This window comes from Thamnophis sirtalis, unplaced genomic scaffold (assembly GCF_051295495.1).
Source record: "Thamnophis sirtalis isolate CommonGarterSnake01/CBP01778 unplaced genomic scaffold, rThaSir2_p1.2 scaffold_2, whole genome shotgun sequence".
Lineage (NCBI taxonomy): Eukaryota > Metazoa > Chordata > Lepidosauria > Squamata > Natricidae > Thamnophis > Thamnophis sirtalis.
The window spans coordinates 55284218-55309186 of NW_028261382.1; the positions used below are offsets into that span (position 1 = coordinate 55284218).

General features: G+C 44.8%; 1 protein-coding gene across 1 annotated transcript in view; it reads left to right on the forward strand.

Moving 5' to 3' along the window:
- Positions 1-24969, forward strand: part of GCN1 (GCN1 activator of EIF2AK4) — an 87585-nt gene that overhangs the window by 48832 nt on the left and 13784 nt on the right. Inside the window, exons 35-52 of the mRNA XM_087705643.1 lie at positions 2-123; positions 1639-1753; positions 1862-2041; positions 3244-3464; positions 3582-3650; positions 4271-4409; positions 5946-6142; positions 7963-8105; positions 9418-9535; positions 12185-12400; positions 13511-13675; positions 14802-14963; positions 15699-15791; positions 17478-17621; positions 19162-19431; positions 21322-21435; positions 23243-23473; positions 24608-24801. Of these exons, the coding sequence (XP_087561769.1) occupies positions 2-123; positions 1639-1753; positions 1862-2041; positions 3244-3464; positions 3582-3650; positions 4271-4409; positions 5946-6142; positions 7963-8105; positions 9418-9535; positions 12185-12400; positions 13511-13675; positions 14802-14963; positions 15699-15791; positions 17478-17621; positions 19162-19431; positions 21322-21435; positions 23243-23473; positions 24608-24801 (2893 nt within the window). The remainder of the gene's footprint in view (position 1; positions 124-1638; positions 1754-1861; positions 2042-3243; positions 3465-3581; positions 3651-4270; positions 4410-5945; positions 6143-7962; positions 8106-9417; positions 9536-12184; positions 12401-13510; positions 13676-14801; positions 14964-15698; positions 15792-17477; positions 17622-19161; positions 19432-21321; positions 21436-23242; positions 23474-24607; positions 24802-24969) is intronic.

Sequence of the window (24969 nt, forward strand, 5' to 3'; positions counted from 1 at the left end):
GGGGCTTTGTTTGCCTTTGAGATGCTCTGCACCATGCTGGGGAAGCTCTTCGAACCGTACGTGGTCCATGTACTGCCCCATTTGCTACTCTGCTTCGGAGACGGCAATCAGTACGTTCGGGAGGTAAGTCGTCCTTGGCTGGCCCTCCTTGAGAAGTTGGGAGTTTGGGATCTGTAGAACCTTGGCCAGTTCTGCTCAGATTCTGGTTGGCTGCAGAGGTTCTGGTAGGTCCTCGCGTGCTTCGATGGAGGAGAGGTGCGGTGGCCCGGAGGTGGAGCTCTCGCCTCACAGTCAGGAGGCTGTGGGTTTGATCCTAGGTAGAGGACGTTTCATTAACTGTTGTGGCCATCAGAGTTGGCAGCAAAAGAGGTTGGGGAGGGACAGTCCTGGAGTCTGGGGAAGGCTCGGATGAGGGCTCTGTGTCGGAGGCAAAGAGGGGGCCAGGACCGTATGCCAGTTATCAGCTGTCTTCGGAGTCGGAGCTCAGTGGGGCAGAAGAACAGCTGGAGCCTGTTCCCAGTGTGTGCATGCACAGAGTTGCCAGACAAAGGGAAGAGCTAAGGAACAAGGGCCAACTCGGGAGTAAAGGCACAGGTGGACGGTGAATGGCCCCTCCCAGAGGAAATAAAAGAGGAGAGAAAGGGGAGTGGAGTTTGCAGGAGGCCATTAGTTCATTCCTGCATTCTTGCCAAGTATTGCGGCGTCTGAAAGATATCGGCCTGGCCACTCTTTGAGCGCGATCAAGGTCGGTAATTGCGAACTATCTTGAAAAGCTGTGGGACGGGAAAGACTTTGCTGGAGAGGAATTCACCGTGAATTCAATAAAGGGTTTTTTGGAATGAGGACTCGGTTGGGGAAGCCTAGGTTAGAACATTACCCAACTAGACAACATCATCAGTATTGGAAGGGAATGGGGTTTGCTCTTATTTCTACAGGGCGGGGCATAACCTTTTCCTAGGGGGTCACAGCAACACTTGTAATAACAACACAAATAATTCATACACCATTCGAAAGCCCATCAAAAACTGAGTTTATTGACACGATTTAATAGTCAGTATGACCACCATTAGCCCTTCGAACAGCATTCAAACGAGGTGGATAAGAACACAACAAATCTTCAAACAGTTCCGTTTGATTTTCCAGATTTTTCAACACAGTTTCCAAATTCATTCTCAAAGTTTCAACCGAATATCGATTTTGACCTTGCTCCTGAATCATCAGAGCTTCCACTTCATCCTTAATCCTTAATTATGGCCCCAATGTTCTCTGCCGGATTGAGATCTGGCGAATTTCCCGGCCAGACGTCATTGCCCCAAAATTCGACATTGTTTTCCTTTAACAATTGCTGAGTCGCATTTGCATTTCCGAATCGAATTTTCCAGCCATTCTTAAAGCAAATTTAACATTTAATAGCTCATTCAATTCAGTTTTTTATGGGCTTTAAAATGAGGTGTTGCGGAAGTTGTAAACTGCTGTCGATCTTGCTGTGACCCCCTAGGAAAAGGTTATGCCCCACCCTGTATATACCAGAGGCTGCCCTGTCAGTGTTAATGGGATTAGGCTGTTGTTTCCTCTTAGCTTCCTGTTAGATTTTGATCCCTCCTCTCTCCCCCTGCCCCCCAATCTGTTTTGCACAAGGCTGCTGATGATTGTGCCAAAGCTGTGATGAGCAACTTAAGCGCCCACGGAGTCAAGTTGGTGTTGCCTTCTTTGTTAGCCGCTCTTGAGGAGGATTCGTGGCGAACCAAAGCCGGTAAGAATTGGTGACGGGCCTTTTATTAAATTGGAGACGTGCTACCAGGTTTTTTTTTCGCCCAGGCTATCATTGTTGGGTCATTTTCTGTTCTCGTGCGATCCCCAGGGTCGGTGGAGTTGCTGGGAGCCATGGCTTACTGCGCTCCCAAGCAGCTGTCTTCCTGTTTGCCGAACATCGTGCCGAAGCTCACAGAGGTGCTGACGGATTCCCACGTGAAGGTCCAGAAAGCTGGCCAACAGGCATTGCGACAGATTGGCTCGGTGATCCGGAACCCTGAGATTTTGGGTAAGACAGTGGGATTTTTGGGGGGTGTCTGTGTCAGCATGGAGGGTTGATTCTCCCTCCCCCTTGACTACCGTATTTTTCGGAGTATAAGACGCCCCAAAATTTTGAAGAGGCCAATTTTTTTTCAAAAAAAAAGGGCACGGATAGCCTTTAGGAGGCTTATAAAGTGCTCCTGGGGGCTGGGTGGGGCAAAATTGAGCAAAGAAACGGCCCGTTTTCTGCTCATTTCTGCCCTCCCCAGCCCCCAGGAGCACTCTATAAGCCTCCTAAAAGCTATGCACAGCCATTTTGGTGAAGGGGACAAGGTTTCAGGAGGCACAAAATGCTGTATTCAGTGTATAAGACGCACCCAGATTTTCTTCCTCTTTTTTGAGGGAAAAAGGTACGTCTTATACTCTGGAAAATACGGTAATTTGGCTTATGTTTAACAGATCGGAATTCCACACCGTTCTTGTTCGTGATGCCAAATGACTGCGAAAACATTCCATTTCTGTACTCCTATAGTACTGTAGCCTTTATTGTCATTGTACAAAACAAGTACAATGAAATTGGTTGTATTAATTAATCTTCAACATTATGACCAAGATGGGGGGGGCTGAATTTCTGTGGCTAAGCAAAAGGGTTGTTAAGTGAGCTTTGCCCTGTTTTACAGCCTTCCTTGCCATGGTTGTTAAGTGAAGCACCACAGCCGTTGAGTTAGTAACATGGATGTTTAGCTAAACCAGGGGTCGGCAACCTTAAACACTCTCAAAGAGCCACAAAGGTCTTAATCGGAAGCCCCCCATTCAATTCTCGAGCTGACCGGAAGTCCAGATCCCCCTAACCATAGAGTCTCCTCCTAGCGCGGCATCCTTTTTCCTCTGCTGACCGGAAGTCTGGTTCCCCCACCATAGAGTCTCCTAGTGTGGCATCATTTTTCCTCTACCTGTCCTAACCGAAAGCCCTATCAACTGTGGAGCCGACCAACAACAGGGAGCCGCAGCAGAGGGATAAAAGAGCCACATGCGGCTCCAGAGCCTGAGCTAATCTTTTGATTCCCATTGATTTTGGTTGTCAGAAGGTCGCAAAAAGTGCTTACACGACCCCAGGATGCTGCAGCTGTCATAAATATGAGCCGGTGGTCAAGCCTATGGTCTTCTCACAATTGTGTACCTTTGCTTTCTTCCTTCTGCTCCCCTCCCCCTCCTGGCCCCGCTAAACAGCCATCGCACCTGTGCTGCTGGATGCCTTGACGGACCCATCCAGAAAGACCCAGAAGTGCCTGCAAACTTTGCTGGACACCAAATTTGTCCACTTCATCGACGCTCCTTCCTTGGCTCTCATCATGCCTATTGTCCAGCGGGCTTTTCAGGACCGCTCGACCGACACCCGGAAAATGGCCGCCCAGATCATCGGGAATATGTACTCCTTGACGGACCAGAAGGTTAGGCTGGGGAGGGGGGGGAGAGGAAGAAGTAAAGAGTTCCATCTGCTTCCAAATAGGAATTTAAGACATTCCTCCAATTCACTCCCTTGCCCTCTGTCTCTCTCTCTCTCTCAGGATCTGGCTCCTTACCTGCCTAGTGTCACACCTGGATTGAAAATGTCTCTTCTGGACCCCGTGCCTGAGGTCAGTTTGCCTTCCGCTTCTTCATAGACAGTGATGGCTAACCTTTTTCCCATCGGGTGCCAAAAGTGGGGGGAGTGCAGGGGGGGTCATGCACGGGCGTGCCACACCCATAATGCTATGCGCGCGGCCCCTACCCTGGCTTTTGCTGCCCGATGGACCGGTTTTCTGCACTCCCCCAGTCTCCAGAGGCTTTCTAGCATCCTGGGGAGGGCGAAAACAGCCTCTCCCACCCTCCCGGAAGCTCTCTGGAGGTCGAAAAATGGCCCTGCGGGGCAACCCGGAAGTTTGGGAATGGACTTCCGTTTTGCCCATAGGGCTGTTTTTCGCCTTCAGGAGACTTCCGCAAAAAATGCCCCAACACGCAAACCGGAAGTCCATTCCCAAACTTCCGGTTTGCGCCGTGGGTTGTTTTTCGCCCTCCGGAGACTTCAGGGGAGCCTCCGTAGGGCCGAAAAAGAAGGTCGAAGTCAGCCGGCCAGCGTGCGCATGGCTGTTTCCGACGATTGCAAACCCCTCATGGCCCACTAGGGGGCTGCGGCCCACAGGTTGGAGACCCCTATTGTAGACTGTCCGTTTCTCCTCTTTTCCCGGGTGGCCGTAGCTTTTCTCTTGACCCTCAGGTGCGGACGGTCTCTGCCAAGGCGCTGGGCGCCATGGTGAAAGGCATGGGCGAATCTTGCTTTGAAGACCTCCTGCCGTGGCTGATGGAAACCTTGACGTACGAGCAGAGTTCGGTCGATCGGTCAGGGGCTGCGCAAGGTAAGAGGGAGCAGGTGGGGGGGGGGATTCCACAGGTGGGAAGGGGGCTCAGCACATGGGTTTCGTCTGCCAAGGCCTACAGTTTTCTTCTTTGGTTCATGAATGTTGGAGTTTGAGGTTGTGCTTCTTTCATGAGATGCTTGCAAAAAACTAACGTAGGTCCAGGTAGATCAATTGGTTTCTCTCCTCCCCTCTCCTCTCCCCTCCTTTCCTCCCCTTTCTCCTCTCTCTTTCTCTCCTCTCCTCTCCCTTCTCTTCTCTCATCTCCTCTCCCCTCCCCTCCCTTCTCTCCTCTCCCTCCTCTCCTCTCCCCTCCCTCCTCTCCTCTCCCCTCCCTCCCCCCCTCCCTTTTCTCCTCTCTCCTCCCTTCTCTCCTCTCCCTCCTCTCCCCTCCCTCGTCTCCTCTCCTCTCTCCTCTTCCTTCCTTTCCTCGCCTTTCTCCCCTCTCTTTCTCTCCTCTCCCTTCTCTTCTCTCGTCTCCTCTCCCCTCCCCTCCCTTCTCTCCTCTCCCTCCTCTCCTCTCCCCTCCCTCCCCTCCCCTCCCTTTTCTCCTCTCTCCTCCCTTCTCTCCTCCCTCCTCCCTCCTCTCCTCTCCCCTCCCTCCTCCCCTCCCTCGTCTCCTCTCCCCTCCCTTCTCTCCTCTCTCCTCCCTTCTCTCCTCTCCCCTCCCTCCTCTCCTCTCCCCTCCCTCCTCCCCTCCCTCGTCTCCTCTCCCCTCCCTTCTCTCCTCTCTCCTCTTCCTTCCTTTCCTCGCCTTTCTCCCCTCTCTTTCTCTTCCTTTTTCTCTTTCCTTCTTTTTCTTTCTCCTCTATTCCCCTTGCCTTTCTCTCTCCTCTCCTCCCCTCCCCTCATTTCCTCCTCTTTCTCCCTCTCTTTCTCTTTTTTCTCTTTCCTTCTTTTTCTTTCTCTTCTATTCCCCTCACCTTTCTCTCTCCTCCCCTCCTCTCCCCTCCTTTCCTCCTCTTTCTCCCCTCTCTTTCTTCTTTTTCTTTCTCCCCTCCCTTCCCCTCCCTTTCTCTCTTCTCTTCCCTCCTTTCCTCCTCTTTCTCCCCTCTCTTTCCTTTTCTCTTTTCTTCTTTCTCCTCTCCCCTCCCTTCTCTTCTCTCCTCTCCTCTCCCCTCCTTTCCTCCTCTTTCTCCCCTCTCTTTCCTTTTCTCTTTCCTTCTTTCTCTTTCTCCTCTCCCCTCCCTTCCCTTTCTCTCTCCTCTCCTCTCTTCTCCTCATATTTCCGACCGTTGCTGTCTCCTGAGCTCACGTGATCCCCCCTTTGTGTCCTTCCCGACAAGTCAAGTCAATGCCGAAGCTGGATTCACTTTGCAACCATTTTACCAACCTATGCACTGCGGTGATTCGCTTAACGACGGCAGCAAGAAATCTCATCTCATGGGGGCCAAGCACACTTAACCAATGTCCTGCTTAACACCAGAAACGTTGGGCTCAATGACGGGTCATAAGCCGAGGACTCTCCGTGTGCTAAAGACCAAGCATTATATTTTGTCGATCTGTTGGTTAGGAGGATTCTTGTTTGTGTCCCAGGTTTGGCTGAGGTTATGGCTGGCTTGGGAGTGGAGAAACTGGAGAAGCTGATGCCAGAAATCGTGGCTACAGCCAGCAAAGTGGACATCGCTCCCCACGTCCGCGACGGTTACATTATGATGTTCAATTACCTGCCCATCACCTTTGGGGAGAAGTTCACCCCTTACGTCGGGCCCATTATACCTTGCATCCTTAAGGTAAGAAGCCCTGAGGAAGTCTTGAAGTGAGGGAGCAAAGGATGGATTTACCTCCCCTGAAAGAGATCGCCTGAAGGTTGGGAATAGCAATAGCAGTTAGACTTATATACCGCTTCATAGGGCTTTCAGCCCTGTCTAAGCAGTTTACAGAGTCAGCATATTGCCCCAACAACAATCCGGGAATGGCTTTGAGATGGTTTTTCCTGGAACCAGTTTGGTCTAGGGGTTAAGGCGCCCGGCGAGAAAGCCGGAGACCGTGAGTTCTAGTTCTGCCTTAGCCAGGAAGATGAGCTTTGTGACTTTGGACTAGGAGACAGTGAGTTCTAGTCCTGCATTAGGCATGAAAGTTGGCTGAATGACTTTGGGGCCAATCACCAGGAGACCCTGAATTCTAGTCCCACCTTAGCCATGAAAGCCATCTGGGTGTCTTTGGGCCAATCGCCAGGAGACAGTGAGTTCTAGTCCACCTTAGGCATGAAAGCCGGCTGAATGACTTTGGGCCAATCATCAGGGGATGGTGAGTTCTAGTCCTGCCTTAGGCATGAAAGGTTACTGGGTGACTTTGGGCCAATCACCAGGAGACAATGAGTTCTAGTCCCTCCTTGGGCATGAAAGACATGTGACTTTGGGCCAATCATCAGGGAATGGTGAGTTATAGTCCTGCCTTAGGCATGAAAGGTTACTGGGTGACTTTGGGCCAATCACCAGGAGACAATGAGTTCTAGTCCCGCCTTTGGCATGAAAGCTGACTGAGTGACTCTGGGCCAATCACCAGGAGAAGGTGAATTCTAGTCCCGCCTTAGGCATGAAAGACATGTGACTTTGGGCCAATCACCAGGAGACGGTGAGTTCTACTCCTGCCTTAGGCATGAAAGATTACTGGGTGACTTTGGGCCAATCCCTAGAAGACAGTGAGTTCTAGTCCCGCATTAGGCATGAAAACTGGCTGGGTGATTTTGGGCCAGTCACCAGGAGACAGGGAGTTCTAGTCCACCTTAGGCATGAAAGCCAGCTGAGTGACTTTGGGGCCAGTCTCCTTCTCTCTCCCCCCAACCACCTCACCTCAGTACTGGAAGAAGGAAGACCTGCCTACAACTCAAGAATGGACATTGAAAGTTACAAACTTAGCCGAGATGGCTAAAATATCGGCATATCTTAAAGATCATTCAAATGAGAGATATAAACGAGACTGGAAAAAATTGATTGACTATATACAAAATAAATACGGGACCAAGAAACTCCAGTTAGCCTATGCTTAAGATCAGAAATGATTTAAATTGTTTAAAGTTAGCTCAGCAAGAAGAAGCTAAGATCAATGTAGAGATATCATTAATTTCTTTATTTCTTTTTTCTCAATAGATTTTAGACTGTGTTTGTTAAAAATCCATACCGTGTAGGGGTTCTGGGAAGTCGGGGGGGGGGGGGGAAGGAGGAGGGGGGGAGGGTGGAGGGAGGGAGGGGTATACATTAGGCTAGACAAGAATTTGGTGGTAAACTAGAACTATTTTGACATACAAAAAAATTGTACTTCGATGTCTTACTGATTGAGGAATGATGAAATGTTTGTTTTAAAAGAAATAAAACTTTTGAACTAAGGGTTGTTTGGGGGGGGGGAAATAGGAGGAGAAATGTGTGGTGATATGTTCATCATCTTCTTTGTAAAAGAAAGAAAGCTGGGATACAAATAAAAGCCATCGAGTCCCTTTATGTCCAAAGCCTTGTTCCAATCCGGGATTTCATCAATCATTTGTTTGTCTACTTGCAACACCGGAGCAGAAAGAATTGTGTGGCTTACAGGTGGCTCTTTGTTCCCTTTCCAGGCCTTGGCAGATGAGAACGAGTTTGTGCGGGACACGGCCCTCCGTGCAGGGCAGAGGATTATAAGCATGTATGCAGAGACGGCCATCGCCTTGCTCCTGCCGCAGCTGGAACAAGGCCTCTTCGACGACCTCTGGAGAATCAGGTATGACCCAGGCTTCCAACCCTGGCCCCTGGCTCGTCCCAAAGTTGGCTTTTTTTTTTTTTGCAAGAGGCCACTGGACTTTCTTGTTTTTGCTTTGAAGACGTTTCACTTCTCATCCAAGAAGCTTCTTTAATTCTGACTGGAAGGTGAAGAATGGAAGGATGTATACTCCTTGCAGACAGCTGGTCATTCCATTCCATTCTCCGTTCCGTTCTGTTCTCTATTCTATTCTATTTTCTATTCTATTCTATTTTCTATTCTATTCTATTTTCTATTCTATTCTATTCTCTATTCTATTCTATTCTCTATTCTATTCTCTATTCTATTCTGTTCTCTATTCTATTTTATTTTCTATTCTATTCTCTATTCTATTCTATTCTCTATTTTATTCTGTTCTCTATTCTATTCTATTTTCTATTCTATTCTATTTTCTATTCTATTCTCTATTCTATTTTCTATTCTAGTATATTCTCTATTCTAGTCTATTTTCTATTCTAGTATATTCTCTATTGTATTCTATTTTCTGTTCTGTTCTGTTCTCTATTCTATTCTATTTTCTATTGTATTCTCTATTCTATTCTATTTTAGTCTATTTTCTATTCTATTCTATTTTCTCTTGTATTCTATTTTCTATTCTATTTTCTGTTATATTCTATTCTATTTTCTCTTGTATTCTATTTTCTATTCTATTTTATTTTCTATTCTATTCTTAATCTATTCTATTCTACTCTACTTTCTCCATTCCATTCTATTCCATTCCCTCTTCTCTTCTCTTTCTGTCCATTCCACTCTATTATTCCATTCTATTCTATTCTTTCTATTCTGTTCTATTCTATTCTATTCTTTTTCCTTCTTTCCTTATTCTATTCTATTCCATTCTCTTTCCTTATTCTATTCTATTCTCTATTCTATTCTCTATTCTATTCTAATCTTTTCTTTTCTTTTCTATTCTATTTTCTATTCTACTCTACTCAACTTTCTCCATTCCATTCTATTCCATTCCCTCTTCTCTTCTCTTCTCTTCTCTTCTCTTCTCTTCTCTTCTCTTCTCTTCTCTTCTCTTCTCTTCTCTTCTCTTCTCTCCTCTTTCTTTCCATTCGACTCCACTCTATTATTCCATTCCATTCTATATTCTGTTCTGTTCTATTCTTAATCTATTCTATTCTTATTCTTATTCTATTCTATTCTACTCTACTTCACTCCACTCTATTATTCCATTCCATTTCTATTCTATTCTATTTTATGTTCTATTCTATTCTAACCCAGTTGCCCTGCTTTTTCCTTCAGTCTGCGTTTTTGCGTTTTGGAACAGGTACAGCTCAGTTCAGCTGCTGGGAGACCTCCTGTTCCACATTTCAGGAGTTTCTGGGAAAATGACAACCGAGACGGCCTCCGAGGATGATAATTTTGGAACAGCCCAATCTACCAAAGTAAGTTAAAGTGAGGTTCCCCAACGCATGTACGTGGCTCGACTCGCATAAGCGGCGGGCTGGGGAACACGAGTCAAGTGTTCTGACCAGCTCCCCAAACCCTTTGAAGTTAACTCAGTGATTCTGTTATGAAGAGCGCCGGCAGTCCTGGGAAAAAAGGTTTCAGCCTATCTGTCCTTGTTTTTATTGCCCTGTACCGTCTGCCAGATGGTAATAGTTCAAAAAAAAAAAAAAAGGGATGCCCAGGATGAGATGGCTCTTTAAGGATGTTTTGAGGCATTTCCTTCTTAAGGCACCGGGAGCTATAAAGCTCTTCCAAAGAGGGGAGGGGGCAACCCATGGTCCTCTGGGCAATGACGTTGACCCTCTGGAGCGCTGTCCTATCTGCCCCTGTGCAATTGGCAAACCAGACACAGGTGCAGTAAGTTAAAATACTCTCACATAATGTTATTGAAAATAACTATGTATCTTGTTTTTCCCATACCATAAAAACGCATGCCAGCCTAGTTGTAAATCATGCCCCTCCAATGTCAATAACCTTGTTTTCCTCAGTACAATCCATTCCTTCACCGATGACAGTACTGTTACCTAATAATACAATTCCCAGTTTGGTAGTCCAAACCTCCCCTCTAATTCTTGCATCTTGTAACATTTTTATATTAATTCTCGCTTTTTCCCCTTGACATATGAATTATGTTATTATTTTGTTAAGATTTTTCGAAAATACTTTAGCTTTATCGGTATCGTGTGAAATAAGAACAGCACTCTCGGTAGTATGTTCATCTTAATTATTGCTATTCTGTCCATTAATGATAGTTGTCGATTTTTCCATCTCTCCAAGACTTATCTCGATTTGTCTTGGGTTTATAATAATTACCTTCTTTCATTGCTGTACATCTCGCTGTCAGTCGAATTCCCAAATATTTCACCCTTTTAGTTGTCTGCATATCTAATTTTTGCTCTCTAGGGTGCAGCGGTGGAAGCTCACCAGCTTCTTATCTCACTGGCCTTTTAGAAACAAAAGGATTTTATGAGGAAGGACGTTTAAACAATTATAGTCAAATAAAAATGGAGGTATAAGGGTAACATGTATAAATATCTGAGTTAAAATACTATGGCAGAAGATCTAAGATTGTTTTGTTATTGGAAAGATACAGGTTGATAGATGGAAGAATATTACTTCAAACTAGTTAAACTTAGTGAAATTTAGTGATAATAGATCTAGTTAAAGAAATAATTGATAATGATAATGATGTATACAATGTGTAGTGTTATGATAAGTAATAATTGGATATGAATATTGAATGGTACCCATGAAAGGAAGATTAGAAATCCTTTTGGATTAAATACAAAGGTTAATAAAAAAAAGAATTAAGTTATATAGAGTTAAGTTTTGATTATTAGGGGGGAAATGTTATGATACAGGATATAGTCAAATAAAGGAGGGATAATGATGACAACCTATATATATGTATGAGTATAATATAAGGAAACTAGATGAAAATTGCCAATAGTGATTTGCAAAGAAGGATTAGAAAAGTTTGTTATTAAATATTATGGATGTTTAGCTAGAATAGGACATAAGGATTCAGTGTTATTGGAGGATTTTAGAAATACTAAATGAAATGCCAGTATGTGGTTATGTATTAAATCTTAGTATATTTTATGATGAAGGACGTTTAAATAATTATAGTCAAATAAAAATGGAGGTATAAGGGTAACATGTATAAATATCTGAGTTAAAATACTATGGCAGAAGATCTAAGATTGTTTTGTTATTGGAAAGATACGTTGATAGATGGAAGAATATAACTTAAAACTTGTTAAACTTAGTGAAATTTAGTGATAATAGATATAGTTAAAGAAATAATTGATAATAATAATAATGTATACAATGTGTAGTGTTATGATAAGTAATAATTGGATATGAATATTGAATGGTACCCATGAAAAGAAGATTAGAAATCCTTTTGGATTAAATACAAAGGTTAATAAAAAAGAATTAAGTTAGATAGAGTTAAGTTTTGATTATTAGGGGGGAAATGTTATGATACAGGATATAGTCAAATAAAGGAAGGATAATGATGACAACCTATATATATTTGTATGAGTATAAGCTAAGGAAACTGGATGAAAATTGCCAACAGTGATTCGCAAAGAAGGATTAGAAAAGTTTGTTATTAAATATTATGGATGTTTAGCTAGAATAATAAGGATTCAGTGTTATTGGAGGATTTTAGAAATACTAAATGAAATGCCAGTATGTGATTTATGTATTAAATCTCAGTATATTTTATGATGAAGGACGTTTAAACAATTAAAGTCAAATATAAATGGAGGTATAAGGGTAACATGTATAAATATCTGAGTTAAAATACTTGAGTTAATATGAATCATGCTTGATGACTGTGGAAAGAGATGCACGAAAACCTTTTGTAACCAACTGATACACTTTCTACAGTATGCAAGGAAGGAAGATTTTACGTGTTGTGTTTGTTTTGAAAATAAAAATAGAATTTAAAAAAAAAAGAAAAAAAGGATGTTTAGTTTTGGTGGGGATAAAAAAAGGGAAAGAATGGCTTTTACTTTCCTTTCTAATTTTGATTTTTTTAAGTGGTTTAAAAAAACAACACTATTATGTATTTCCAGGCTATCATCAGCGCTCTCGGCGTAGAACGAAGGAACCGAGTACTGGCTGGGCTTTACATGGGCCGCTCTGACACCCAGCTGGCTGTTCGCCAGGCATCGCTGCATGTTTGGAAAATTGTGGTTTCCAACACTCCACGGACTCTGCGTGAAATTCTCCCGACTCTCTTCGGCCTCCTCCTGGGATTCTTGGCCAGTACCTGTGCGGACAAGAGAACAGTTAAGTCTTCCGGCCGTGCGGTTTATTTCTGCCACCTGTTTAGAAAGACGCTTCCCTATTTGAACGGACATGTCGTGTCGTTGTTTCTTTCGTGCCGCCCTAAATCTCTTCGTCTTAAGACGCTGTACGGGTAGTCCTCAGCTAACAACTGTCGTAGATGTGAGTCAGTGGTCAAGCATCCCCGGTTTGGCTCATCCATGGGGATTTGGCCACGTCTTAAGTGTGGAAAACAGCCCAAAGTCCCTTTCTTCGATGCTGTCGTATCTTTGAATGGTCACTAAATGAATGGCAGTGTTGTGGCCCACCAGCGGACAGCTGACACAGATTCAGACAGTGAGGAGGTTGGGGAGGAACCTGGGCCAATCCTGGAGTCCGGGGAAGGCTCGGACAAGGGCTCTGTGTCGGAGGCAGAGAGGGGGCCAGGGCCGTCTTGACAGTTATCAGCTGCCTTCAGAGTCAGACATCAGTGAGGCAGACAAACAGCAGGAGCCTGTTCCCAGTGTGTGCATGCACAGAGTTGCCAGACGAGGGGAAGAGCTAAAGAACGGGCCGACATAGGAGTGAGGCCACAGGGGGACGATGAATGGCCCCTCCCAGAGGAAATAAAAGAGGAGCAAAAGGGGGTTGGAGAACAGAACATTAGTTCGCTTCATTGGTTCGTGACACTCCGAGACTCTTTGCCAAGTTCTGCAGACCTCGGCCTGGCAGCTCTCCAAGCCAGATAAGGTCTGTGACTGTGAATCCTCCCTTGAAAGACTTTGCTGGATGTGAATGAGCAGAATTCATAGTCAATTCATAAAAGTGGTTTTGGTGGGGACAAGGAGTTGGCTTCAGGCTCTTGGGAAGCCTCGGTCAGAACAGGTTGTAAGATGAAGGCTCCCTCTATGCGCTCAAGGGTCGAGTGGAGGCACTGATCTATGCCGGTTTTGCCTACAAAAGCCAGGATCGTGAATAATTTCCTTTTGCGGTAAACGGGCAAGACAGAGAATTGGGGATACAATTCACGAGTTTGATGAGGTTGGCCAATCACCAGTCAAAGATTGGGTTTTGTTGAGAGCATTGTGGGGGGAGAACTCCATTCGCTCACCTGTATCTTTTTGGGGGGGCAGATTGCGGCACGGACCCTGGGGGATCTTGTCCGAAAGCTGGGGGAGAAGATTCTTCCGGAGATCATCCCCATTTTGGAAGAGGGTCTAAGGTCTGAAAAAAGTGACAAGAGGCAGGGGGTCTGCATTGGCCTGAGCGAAATCATGAAGTCCACCAGCCGGGATGCAGTAAGTGAATTTTTCTAGGGGTTGTTAAAAGTTTGGGATACATAACCTTCCTTCCTTCTTTCCTGCCTGCTGCTGGCTTTATAATCTTTCCCTTTAGCGCTTTCATTTTTTTCTCTTTTCTGTCTTTCTCTTCTTCCTTCCTTCCTTCCTCCCTCACTACCTCTCTCCCTTCCTTCCCTCCCTCCCCCATCCATTCATCCTATTTTCTCCTTCCTTCCTTCCTTCCTTCCTTCCTTCCTTCCTTCCTTCCTTCCTTCCTCCTTCCTTCCTTCCTTCCTCACTACTTCTCTCCCTTCCTTTCTTCCCTCCCTCCCTCTCTCACATTCATTCCTATTTTCTCCTTCTTTCCTTCCTTCCTCCCTCCCTCCCTTCCTCACTACTTCTCTCCCTTCCTTCCTTCCCTCCCTCCTTCCCTCACATCCATCCATCCATCCATCCATCCATCCATCCATTCTATTTTCTCTTTCCTTCTTTCCTTCTTCCTTCACTACGTCTCTCCCTCCCATCCATTCATCCTATTTTTTCTTTCCCTCCCTCCCTTCCATCCATCCATTCATCCTATTTTCTCCTTCCTTCCTCCCTCCCACCGTCTCTCTCATCCATCCATCTATTCATCCTATTTTTTCCTTCCTTCCTTCCTCCTTCACTACCTCTCCCTCCCATCCATTCATCCTATTTTATCTTTCCTTCCTTTTTTCCTTCCTCCCTTCCTTCCTTCCTTTTTTCCTTCCTCCACTACCTCTCCCTCCCATCCATTCATCCTATTTTATCCTTCCTTCCTTCCTTCCTTCCTTCCTTCCTTCCTTCCTTCCTTCCTTCCTTCCTTCCTTCCTTCCTTCCTTCCTCTTCACTACCTCTCTCCCTCCCATCCATTCATCCTATTTTATCCTCCCTCCATTATTCCTTATGGGGAAAATGTGTTTCGTCCTCATCCTCTTTGGTCCTCCTCGCGCCTCCCGGAACCAATTCCAAGCGCATCCCTGGAGTTCCCTGCGGGAAGACGTTCTTCTGAATATTCTGTTGGTTTCAAGGGGAGGCGTTGAAGCCCTTCTCTGGCCCCGATTGCTTGTTGTCGCGAGCGCTTCTTCGCAGCCGCTCCGAAGATGTTCCCTGTTCTTCCTTTCAGGTGCTGTGCTTTTCTGAATCTCTCGTGCCCACCGTCAGGAAGGCCCTGTGCGACCCTCTGGAAGAGGTGCGAGAAGCAGCCGCCAAAACGTTTGAACAGCTGCACTCGACCATTGGATTCCAGGCCCTGGAAGACATCCTCCCTTTCCTGCTAAAGCAGCTGGTAAGGATGCCGAGGTCTTGCCACATCCCACCGTGTCTCTCTGAACGTCCTGGGTGGAATGGAAAGACGGCACAATGAACCTCTTGCCTGTTGGATGATTGGCTCGAAGGGGCGGCTGTTAGGCAAGAGGTTGGCCATTGATTGGGTGAAGGAACCAGCTGCCTTTCAAGGCCCGGCTCTTGTCTTCCAGCTGGTGGGATTTGAATCGGGGGACCCCTAGCAATACCTGCTCAGCTTGGGGTTCCACAGGATATAGAATAGCAGAGTTGGAAGGGACCTTGGAGGTTTTCTCATCCAGCCCATTGCTCAAGCAATGCACCCTAGACCAGGGATGGCAAACCTTTTCAGCGTCGAGTCTCCAAACCAGAATGTTTGTGCATGTGTTTTTCGGGCTGTTTTCAGGCCATTTTCTGGTGCTCCGGTGCCTGTGAAGACGAGCTGGTGCCCGCAGAGAAGACTCGGTGTGCCACCTCTGGCACGCGTGCCATAGGCTCATCATCATGGCCCCATACCCTTTCAAACAAATTGGCTTCCCAATTTTTTTTCCCCTCGAAAACATGCAGCGATGCAGCACCCACAACTTCCTTCCTCTGATGACTTGTTCTCAAAGTCAGGAAATTCGTCCTTAATTCTAGGTTGGATCTCTACTTTCAAGTTTCCGTCCCTTCCTCTTTGTCCTGCCTTCAGGCGCTTTGGAGAGGAATTAACTCTTTCTATTCCCTCCTCTTCCTCTAGGAATGTGACGAAACATCAGAGTTCGCCCTGGATGGTCTAAAGCAGGTTATGGCTGTGAAGAGTCGAGTTGTGTTGCCTTACTTGGTGCCAAAGGTGTGTTTGCTTCTCTTCTTCCGGTTCTGAAAAATGCTCACTTCCTGTTCTACTTCTTCAGTGCCTAAATCTAACTTGGATGGCTAGAAATAAGATGGATAGATGATAGATAGATGATAGATAGATAGATAGATAGATAGATGATAGATAGATGGATGGATGGATGGATGGATGGATGGATGGATGGATGGATGGATGGATGGATAGATAGATAGGATAGATGATAGATGGATAGATGATTGATAGGATTCACCGACAAATGCACGCTCAACAAAAGCGCACCGACGAAACCGCGGTGAGAAAACTGTGAGTTCTAAATCGCGCCAATGAATGAGCGCAGAAGCGCGCCAACTTAAATTACGCTTCCCTTACCTTAACTTAAATTGCGCTTCTGTCGGCGCATTGTTGTCGGCACCCTGCTGTGGGCGTGCTGATGACGTCACGGTTTTCTCGCCGCAGTTTCGTCAACACGCTTGTGTCGTGCACGCATTTGTCGGGTCACGGATTGATAGATAGATGTAGATGATAGAAATGGATAGATAGATGGATAGATGATTAATAGATGTAGAGATGGATAGATGATAGATAGATGTACATGATAGAGATGGATAGATGATAGATAGATATATAGATGATAGATAGATAGATGTAGATGATAGATGTATAGATGATAGATACATAAATGTAGATAATAGATGGATAGATGATAGATAGATGGATAGAGGATAGATAGATGTAGATGATAGAAATGGATAGATAGATGGATAGATGATTGATAGATGTAGAGATGGATAGATGATAGATAGATGTACATGATAGAGATGGATAGATGATAGATAGATGGATAGATGATAGATAGATAGATAGATGTAGATGATAGATGTAGAGATGATAGATACATAAATGTAGATAATAGATAGATGGATAGATGATAGATAGATGTAGATGATAGATGGATAGATGTACCCTGTTTCCCCCAAAATAAGACTTCCCCGGATAATAAGGCCAATCAGGCTTTTGAGCGCAAGCACTAAACTAAGCCCTCCCCAGAAAATAAGCCCTCCCTGAAAATATTGCAGCCCAGCAGCAGCCATGAGGTGACCTGGCTCACCGCCTCCTGCACCTCAAAAATAATAAGACCTCCCCTGAAAATAAGGCCAAGTGCTTATTTTTTTGGGGGGGGTCAAAAGAAAATACGACCCTGTCTTATTTTCGGGAAAACATGGTAGATGGTAGAGATGGATGGATGATAGATAGATAGATGTAGATGATAGAGATGGATGGATGATAGATGTAGATGATAGATAGATGGATAGATGATAGATAGATGTAGATGATAGATGGATAGATAGATAGATGTAGATAGAGATGGATGGATGATAGATAGATGTAGATGATAGATGGATAGATGATTGATGTAGATGATAGATAGATAGATGTAGATAGATAATAAATATAGATAAATAATACATAGATGGATAGGTGATGGATATAGATATATAGATAGACAGCTGGTAGACAAATGCAGCTGATAGATTGATAGATAGATGATAGATAGATACTTGATAGATGATAGCTGGATGGATGGATGGATGTATAGATAAGATAGACAGATAAAAAAGAAACGGACATACTGGTTTTCTTCCTTTAATATTAAACATAAATCTCCTTTCTCGTTTCCGTTAGCTTATTTCCCCTCCTGTCAACACCCGAGTCCTGGCCTTCCTGTCCTCAGTTGCCGGCGATGCTCTCACCCGGCACCTGGGTGTCATTCTGCCCGCCATGATGTCCGCCCTCAAGGAGAAGCTTGGCACAAGCGATGAACAGCAGGCAAGTTGGTTTCGGCATGAGATTGATTTCAGCTCCTCATACAAGAGCCAGAAGTATAGGTGGTCCTCGGCTTACGACCCCAGTGGAGCTCAACATTTCTATTGCTAAGTGAAACATTCGTTCAGCAAGCTTGGCTTCATTTTACGACCTTCCTTGCCATGGTTGTTAAAGTGAACCGCCACACCTCTTAATTCAGTAACACGCTTGTGAAGTCCATCAGGCTTCCCCATTGCTTGCCCGAAGGTCGCAAAAGGGACGCTGCCATCGTCATAAATATTGGTCAGTTTCCAAGCGTCTGAATTTTGATCACGTGGCCACAGAGAGGCTGCCACGGCCATAAGTGTGAAAAAACGGTCCCTTTTGGCAGCACCGTTGTAACTCTGAACGTTCACGAAATGAACTGCTGTAAGTTGAGGACTACTGTATTTTTCGGAGTATAAGATGCACCTCCCCCCCCCAAAATAGGGTGAAAATTTGGGTGTGTCGTATATACCGAATGTAGCCCCACCCACCCCCACCAGAGGCCAAAAACACCAGGCGTGGAGGCATGGTGGCAATTCCTGCAGCCTGGAACAGCTGATTGGAGGGTATTCCGGCAGCCCGATTCCCCCCGCCAATCAGCTGTTCATGCTGAACCAGCTGCAATAACTGCTCTGAAGCTATTCTGGCTGGTCAGAGTTTGCAGCAGCAATCACATTCAGAAAGCACAGTAACTGATTCTGCAGGGTTCAAAATCTGAATCATATACCAATGATGGCGAACCTTTTCAGCACTGAGTGTGGGAACCGGGACGTGCGTGCATGCCCATGCATGTGTGCGTGCCAGAGCACCAGAAACCTAAACGGCTGGCCGGTGCTCATGTGTGCACCGGTCACCTGGTCTTTGGGATTCCTGTGCTGGCATGCACGCCGGCCAGCTGGTCGGACACCCAAAGACCAGCTGGCTGTTTTTTGGCTGTTTTTGGCCATTTTGCAGGCCGTTTTTGGGGTGGTTTTCAGGCTGGTTTTCAGCCCTCTGGCACCCACGAAGACCAGCCGGCCGGTGCGCATATCCATGCTGGGAAGCAGAAGAGCAGCTGGTGATGATGCCCACAGAGAGGGCTCTACATGCCAAATACAATACATTACATAATATACAATACATTACCAAAAGCAGGTTTTCCAAGGTAGCACTCAATACAAGCAAAACACAAGTTTCAGTTTCAGTTCTCGGCTAAGCCAGGCTCCTTCCTGTCTCCTTGTTGCTCACATAGCAAAGACTGTTTCAGAGTCCAAATAGCCCTCCTTGGCTGACTTAGTTGCTGTGCCTATTCATTGGCTGACCTTGTTACCATGTATCAGCTGTGTAACATGGATACTGGTGGGCAGAGGTGGAATTTGTTTTCTTCTCATTTTCCTCCCCCCAAAAAACTAAGGGTGCGTCTTATACTCCGGAGCATCTTATACTCCGAAAAATACGATCAACGATAAAAAAGTGGGGGAAAGTCTCGGAAAAGTTTCTGACACAACCCCCAAATGGTTGGATCGTCTCTCTATCGCAGGAGATGCTGAACTGCCAGGCTGTCATTCTGTCGGTAGAGGCCGAGGCCGGGCAGCGGATCATCATTGAGGATCTCTTGGAGGCAACTCGCAGCGCCGAAGTCGGACGGCGCCAAGCCGCGGCTGTCATCCTCAACATCTACTGCTCCAAGACCAAGGCTGACTACACAGCCCATCTGCGCAACCTGGTCTCGGGCCTGATCCGCCTCTTTAACGACACCAATGCCGTGGTGCTGAACGAAAGCTGGGACGCCCTCAACGCCATCAGCAAGGTAAGCCTCGGAAGCCGTCTTGAGAGGAGAGTGAAGGAGCCAAGCTTTGGGGCGATGGGCCACCTTGAGACAGAGAGAGGAGAATCTGGTTCCACCACAAAACCGCGCTCGACTAAAGCGTGCTCGACGAAACCGCGTACCTGACGTCATCACAGTGCGACGAAAAAAGCACGCTGTGAGCGGTAAAGCTAAAATGAACGCGTAAACCTAACCCCCCGAAACCTAAACCTAAACCTAACCCTTAACCTAACCCTTAACCTAACCCTAAACCTAACCCTAAACCTAACCCTTAACCTAACCCTAAACCTAACCCTTAACCTAACCCTAAACCTAACCCTAAACCTAACCCTTAACCTAACCCTAAACCTAACCCTTAACCTAACCCTAAACCTAACCCTTAACCTAACCCTAAACCTAACCCTTAACCTAACCCTAAACCTAACCCTAAACCTAACCCTTAACCTAACCCTAAACCTAACCCTTAACCTAACCCTAAACCTAACCCTAAACCTAACCCTAAACCTAACCCTAAACCTAACCCTAAACCTAACCCTAAACCTAACCCTTAACCTAACCCTTAACCTAACGCTAAACCTAAACCTAACCCTAACCCTTAACCTAACCCTAAACCTAAACCTAACCCTTACCTTAACGTGAATCGGCTTGCTTTAAAAGCGCTTTTTAAAGCGCCCTTTTTTCTCCGCGGTCGTATTTGTCGCGCTGCTGCTGACGTCAGGTACGCGCTTTAATCGGGCGCGCTTTAGTGGACCGCGGTTTTGTCGTGCCACGGAGAATCTTGGTAGTAGATTGAGCAATGGGGTCCTTGGTGCTCTCTGAGCCTGGTGGGTTTCTTGTAGACGTCTCATTACCACATTGGGTAACATCGTCAGTACTAGTGGGCAGTGGGGTTTGCAAGGAAGAGGAGGAGGAGAAGGAAGAGGAGGAGCATTGTGAAATCCTTGGTGCTCTCTGAGCTTGGTTGCTTTCTTGTAGACGTCTCATAACCACATTGAGTAACTTCATCATTACTAGTGGGGTGTGGGGTTTGCAAGGAAGAGGAAGAGCACCGTGGAGTCCTTGGCATTTGGGATGATATGATAGCCGTCAGGGTTCCAAATGGCATCGAAAAGTAAATCAGAGTCCGAGGCAAAGTGTTGGTCAAAGTTCCAATTGATTAAGAGAGCCATGTTGGCACACCTGGTAAAACCCAAATCTGAAAGCTTCCTGGATTTCCCCACCCAGTTGAAAGTTCAAGATCTTGCCCCCCACACCCACAAGTCCATCACATAGTCCAATCTCCCACTGCCACGCTGGCAGTTCCACCCATCCAGATCCTGTCAGGTGCAGAGGTGCAGAGACAAAGGATGACCTTGGCTTTCTAGAAAGAATGTTGTTATGGCTACATAGCATCTAACCCTGTACAATCCCCCCTCCCATTTTCCCACCATAGAAAATGCCTAGGAGAATAATAGAAAGTGTGGCAGGCCAAAGACCCAAAAGAAAAGATGGCTGCAGGCCTGACAATAGCAGTGTTCCAATATTTGAGGGGCTGCCACAAAGAAGAGGGGAGTCAACCTATTCTCCAAACCACTTGAAGGCAGGACAAGAAGCCATGGATGGAAACTAATCAAGGAGATAAGCAACCTGGAACTAAGGAGAAATTCCTGACAACCAGTGGAACGACTTGCCTCCAGAAGTTGTGGTTGCTCCATCACTGGAGGTTTTTAAGAAGGGATTGGACAACCATTTGTCTGGAATAGACTAAGGTCTCCTGCCTGAGCAGGGGGTTGGACTAGAAGACCTCCAAGCCCCCCTTCCAGCTCTTTTATTTTGTCATTCTGTCATTGATGGATGTTTCCTTGTGTGATGGAATTCTGCTTCCTTTCCTAGAAATTAGACGCCGGCAGCCAGCTGGCCCTCATAGATGACCTCCACAGGGATATCCGTATCGTTGGCAACGATGCCGCTGGAGAACACGTGCCTGGATTCTGCATTCCCAAGAAGGTAACAGCAGGGGGCAGACAAGGCTCCGAGCATCATCGTTTTATTGTTGTGGGGATGGTCACCCTGTTGGATGGCTGTAGCATGAACACTTTGGGGGCCATCCCCTGAAGGGACCTTCCCGTCCCACAGCATACTTTGTCCCAAACTTGTCCTAAAGGTGCTTTTCTTAAGGTGTGTTGTTTCTCTGGGTCGTATAATCTATGTGGGTGTTTGCATAATTATTTTATTTATTTATTTATTGGCCATGTTTGGTGTAGTGTATATTGGAGGTGGTGACCCTTTGAGAGCTGTATGCAACGAAATTTCATTTTAACCTATGCCGATTAGTGTACATTTAATGTGACAAAGTTATTTGTTCTGCATTCTACTCTACTCCACTCCACTCTACTCTATTCTATTCTATATTCTATTCGATTCTGTTCTATTCTATTCTACTCTATATTCTATTCTATTTTCTATTCTACATTCTATTCTATTCTACTCTATATTCTATTCTATTTTCTATTCTACATTCTATTCTATTCTACTCTATATTCTATTCTACTCTACTCTACATTCTATTCTATTTTCTACTCTACATTCTATTTTATTTTATTTTATTTTGTTCTATTCTACTCTATATTCTATTCTATTTTCTACATTCTATTCTATATTCTACTCTACATTCTATTCTATTTTCTATTTTCTATTCTCTATTCTCTATTCTATTCTCTATTCTATTCTCTATTCTATTCTATTCTACTCTACTCTACATTATATTCTATTTTGTATACATTTTATTCTATTTTCTACTCTACATTCTATTCTATATTCTACTCTACATTCTATTCTACTCTATTCTACTCTATTCTACTCTATATTCTATTCTACTCTACATTCTATTCTATTTTCTATACATTCTATTCTATTCTATTCTACTCTATATTCTATTCTACTCTACTCTACATTCTATTCTATATTCTACTCTACATTCTATTGTATTTTATTTTATTCTGTTCTATTCTACTCTATATTCTATTCTATTTTCTACATTCTATTCTATATTCTACTCTACATTCTATTCTATTTTCTATTATCTATTCTATTCTCTATTCTATTCTCTATTCTTTTCTCTATTCTATTCTATTCTACTCTACTCTACATTATATTCTATTTTGTATACATTTTATTCTATTTTCTACTCTACATTCTATTCTATATTCTACTCTACTCTACATTCTATTCTACTCTATTCTACTCTATTCTACTCTATATTCTATTCTACTCTACATTCTATTCTATTTTCTATACATTCTATTCTATTTTCTACTCTACTCAACATTCTACTCTATTCTACTCTATATTCTATTTTACTCTACTCTACATTCTATTCTATTTTCTACTCTACATTCTATTCTATTCTATTCTACTCTATATTCTACTCTACTCTACATTCTATTACTTTCCATTCCATATTCATTTATTCTGTCATGGTTATGTAGTATGTGACTCTTTGAAAGCTGTATACAACGAAATTTCATTTTAATGTATGCCGATGAGTGTACATTCCGACTGATAGTAAAGTTATTCTAAGTCTAAGGCAAAAGGCAACTGGACTTTCTTGTTTTCTTTTCCCCTTGAAAAAGTTTCGCTTCTCATCCAAGGAGCTCCTTCGGTTCTAACGTCTCCTTGGATAAGAAGCAAGATGTTATTAAAGACGAAAAATATCCTCCTAATTAAACTTGGTAGTTGAATAGGAAGGGATGCCACTTTGAATGCAGCCCGCCTCTCCGCTGAGCACATGACTTCCTTGTCTCCTTCCATCCAGGGCGTGACCTCCATCCTACCTATGCTACGGGAGGGTGTCCTGACCGGCAACTCCGACCAGAAGGAAGAGGCGGCCAAAGCTTTGGGCTTGGTCATTAAGCTGACCTCCGCCGAAGCTCTGAAACCATCTGTCGTCAGCATTACCGGGCCCCTGATTCGAATCCTGGGAGATCGGTTCAGCTGGAACGTTAAGGTGGCTTTGTTGGAAACTTTGAGTCTTCTCCTGGCCAAGGTAAGCGAGGAAATGCTGGGAAGGAAATCCCCAAAGAACTTAGGGTAAGACCCTGAGAGCAATAGCACTTAGACTTACCTCGTGTTTCTCCAAAAATAAGACCGGGTCTTATTTTCTTTTGGGCCCCAAAATAAGCACCAGGACTTATTTTCAGGGGGTGTCTTATTCCTCCCCCCCCATATACGGGCAGTGTCAGAGTTTTGGCAGCGTGACAAGATAAACCCAGGAGCAAAACAGAGCACACAGCACACAGAGCCTTTATACAATTAATAGTGGTTTATATATACATATATACACACATACACAGTAGATAAATCCCTCACCACTCAGCTACGGACACAAGGAGAGAAATGAGATACACGCCGAGAGAGAAAAACACCCTCTAATAGCCACCTATATATAGACACCTCTTAAAACAGTAAATGACTTGTGTGGACCTCATCAGAGTCGTAAACTGGTTATACTTCTGTTGCTGAATGCCGTATTCCAAGTGTGGCCTTACCAAGGCCTTATAAGGCGGTATTAACACTTCACATGATCTTGATTCTATCCTTCTGTTGATGCAGCCTAGAACTATAATAAATAAATAAATAAAATAAATAAATAATAAATAAATAATGAATAACTGTGTTGGCTTTTTTGGCAGCTGCTGCACACTGCTGGCTCATATTTAAATGGTTGTCCACTAGGACTCCAAGTTACCTCTCACAATTACTACTATTGAGCAAGGTGCCACCTATACTGTACCTGTATATTTAGAATTTAGAATTCCTAAATTTACATCTGAGGTGGTGGAACTAGGGGTAGCTTTGTTGATCGGCTAGCAGTTACAAGCAGAACACAAGCAGGAGAGAACAGTTTCATTCAGAGTTCAGAGCAGACAGGGCCAGACAGACTGTTAGTTTACTTCTCAGAGCAGCAGACTGCTTAAGTTTCTGTTTCAATTCTCTGCACACACTCATATCTGTTTTAGCTCCCATTGGCTGACCTTGTTCCCATGTCTCTCCCAGTCATGAATATTTTTACAAGTTCCTTTCTGAGTCTCTTTCTCTGCCTATTATGCAGCCACAAGATCCCTCTCACAGTGACTTCTATTGAGCGGTAACGGCGGTGTGTAACGTTTCCCCTTGACAGGTGGGCCTTGCTCTGAAGCCGTTCCTGCCTCAGCTCCAAACCACCTTCACCAAAGCGTTGCAAGATCCGAACCGGGTGGTCCGTTTAAAAGCCGCCGAGGCTCTGGGGAAGCTGATTGCGATCCACGCCAAGGTGGACCCACTCTTCACCGAACTCTTGAACGGCATTCGAACCAGCGAGGACTCCGGCATCAGGCAAGTGACTGAGCTGATCCGGGAAGGGCTGAGGCTTCCTCCTCCTTTTTCCCCTCGGCGCGTTTCATTCTGGAAAACGCATTTTTAGAATAGAATAAGAGTTGGAAGTCTGTGGGATAAAACCCAGAGTTATTTTCAAGAACATTTACCGTATTTTTTGGAGTATAA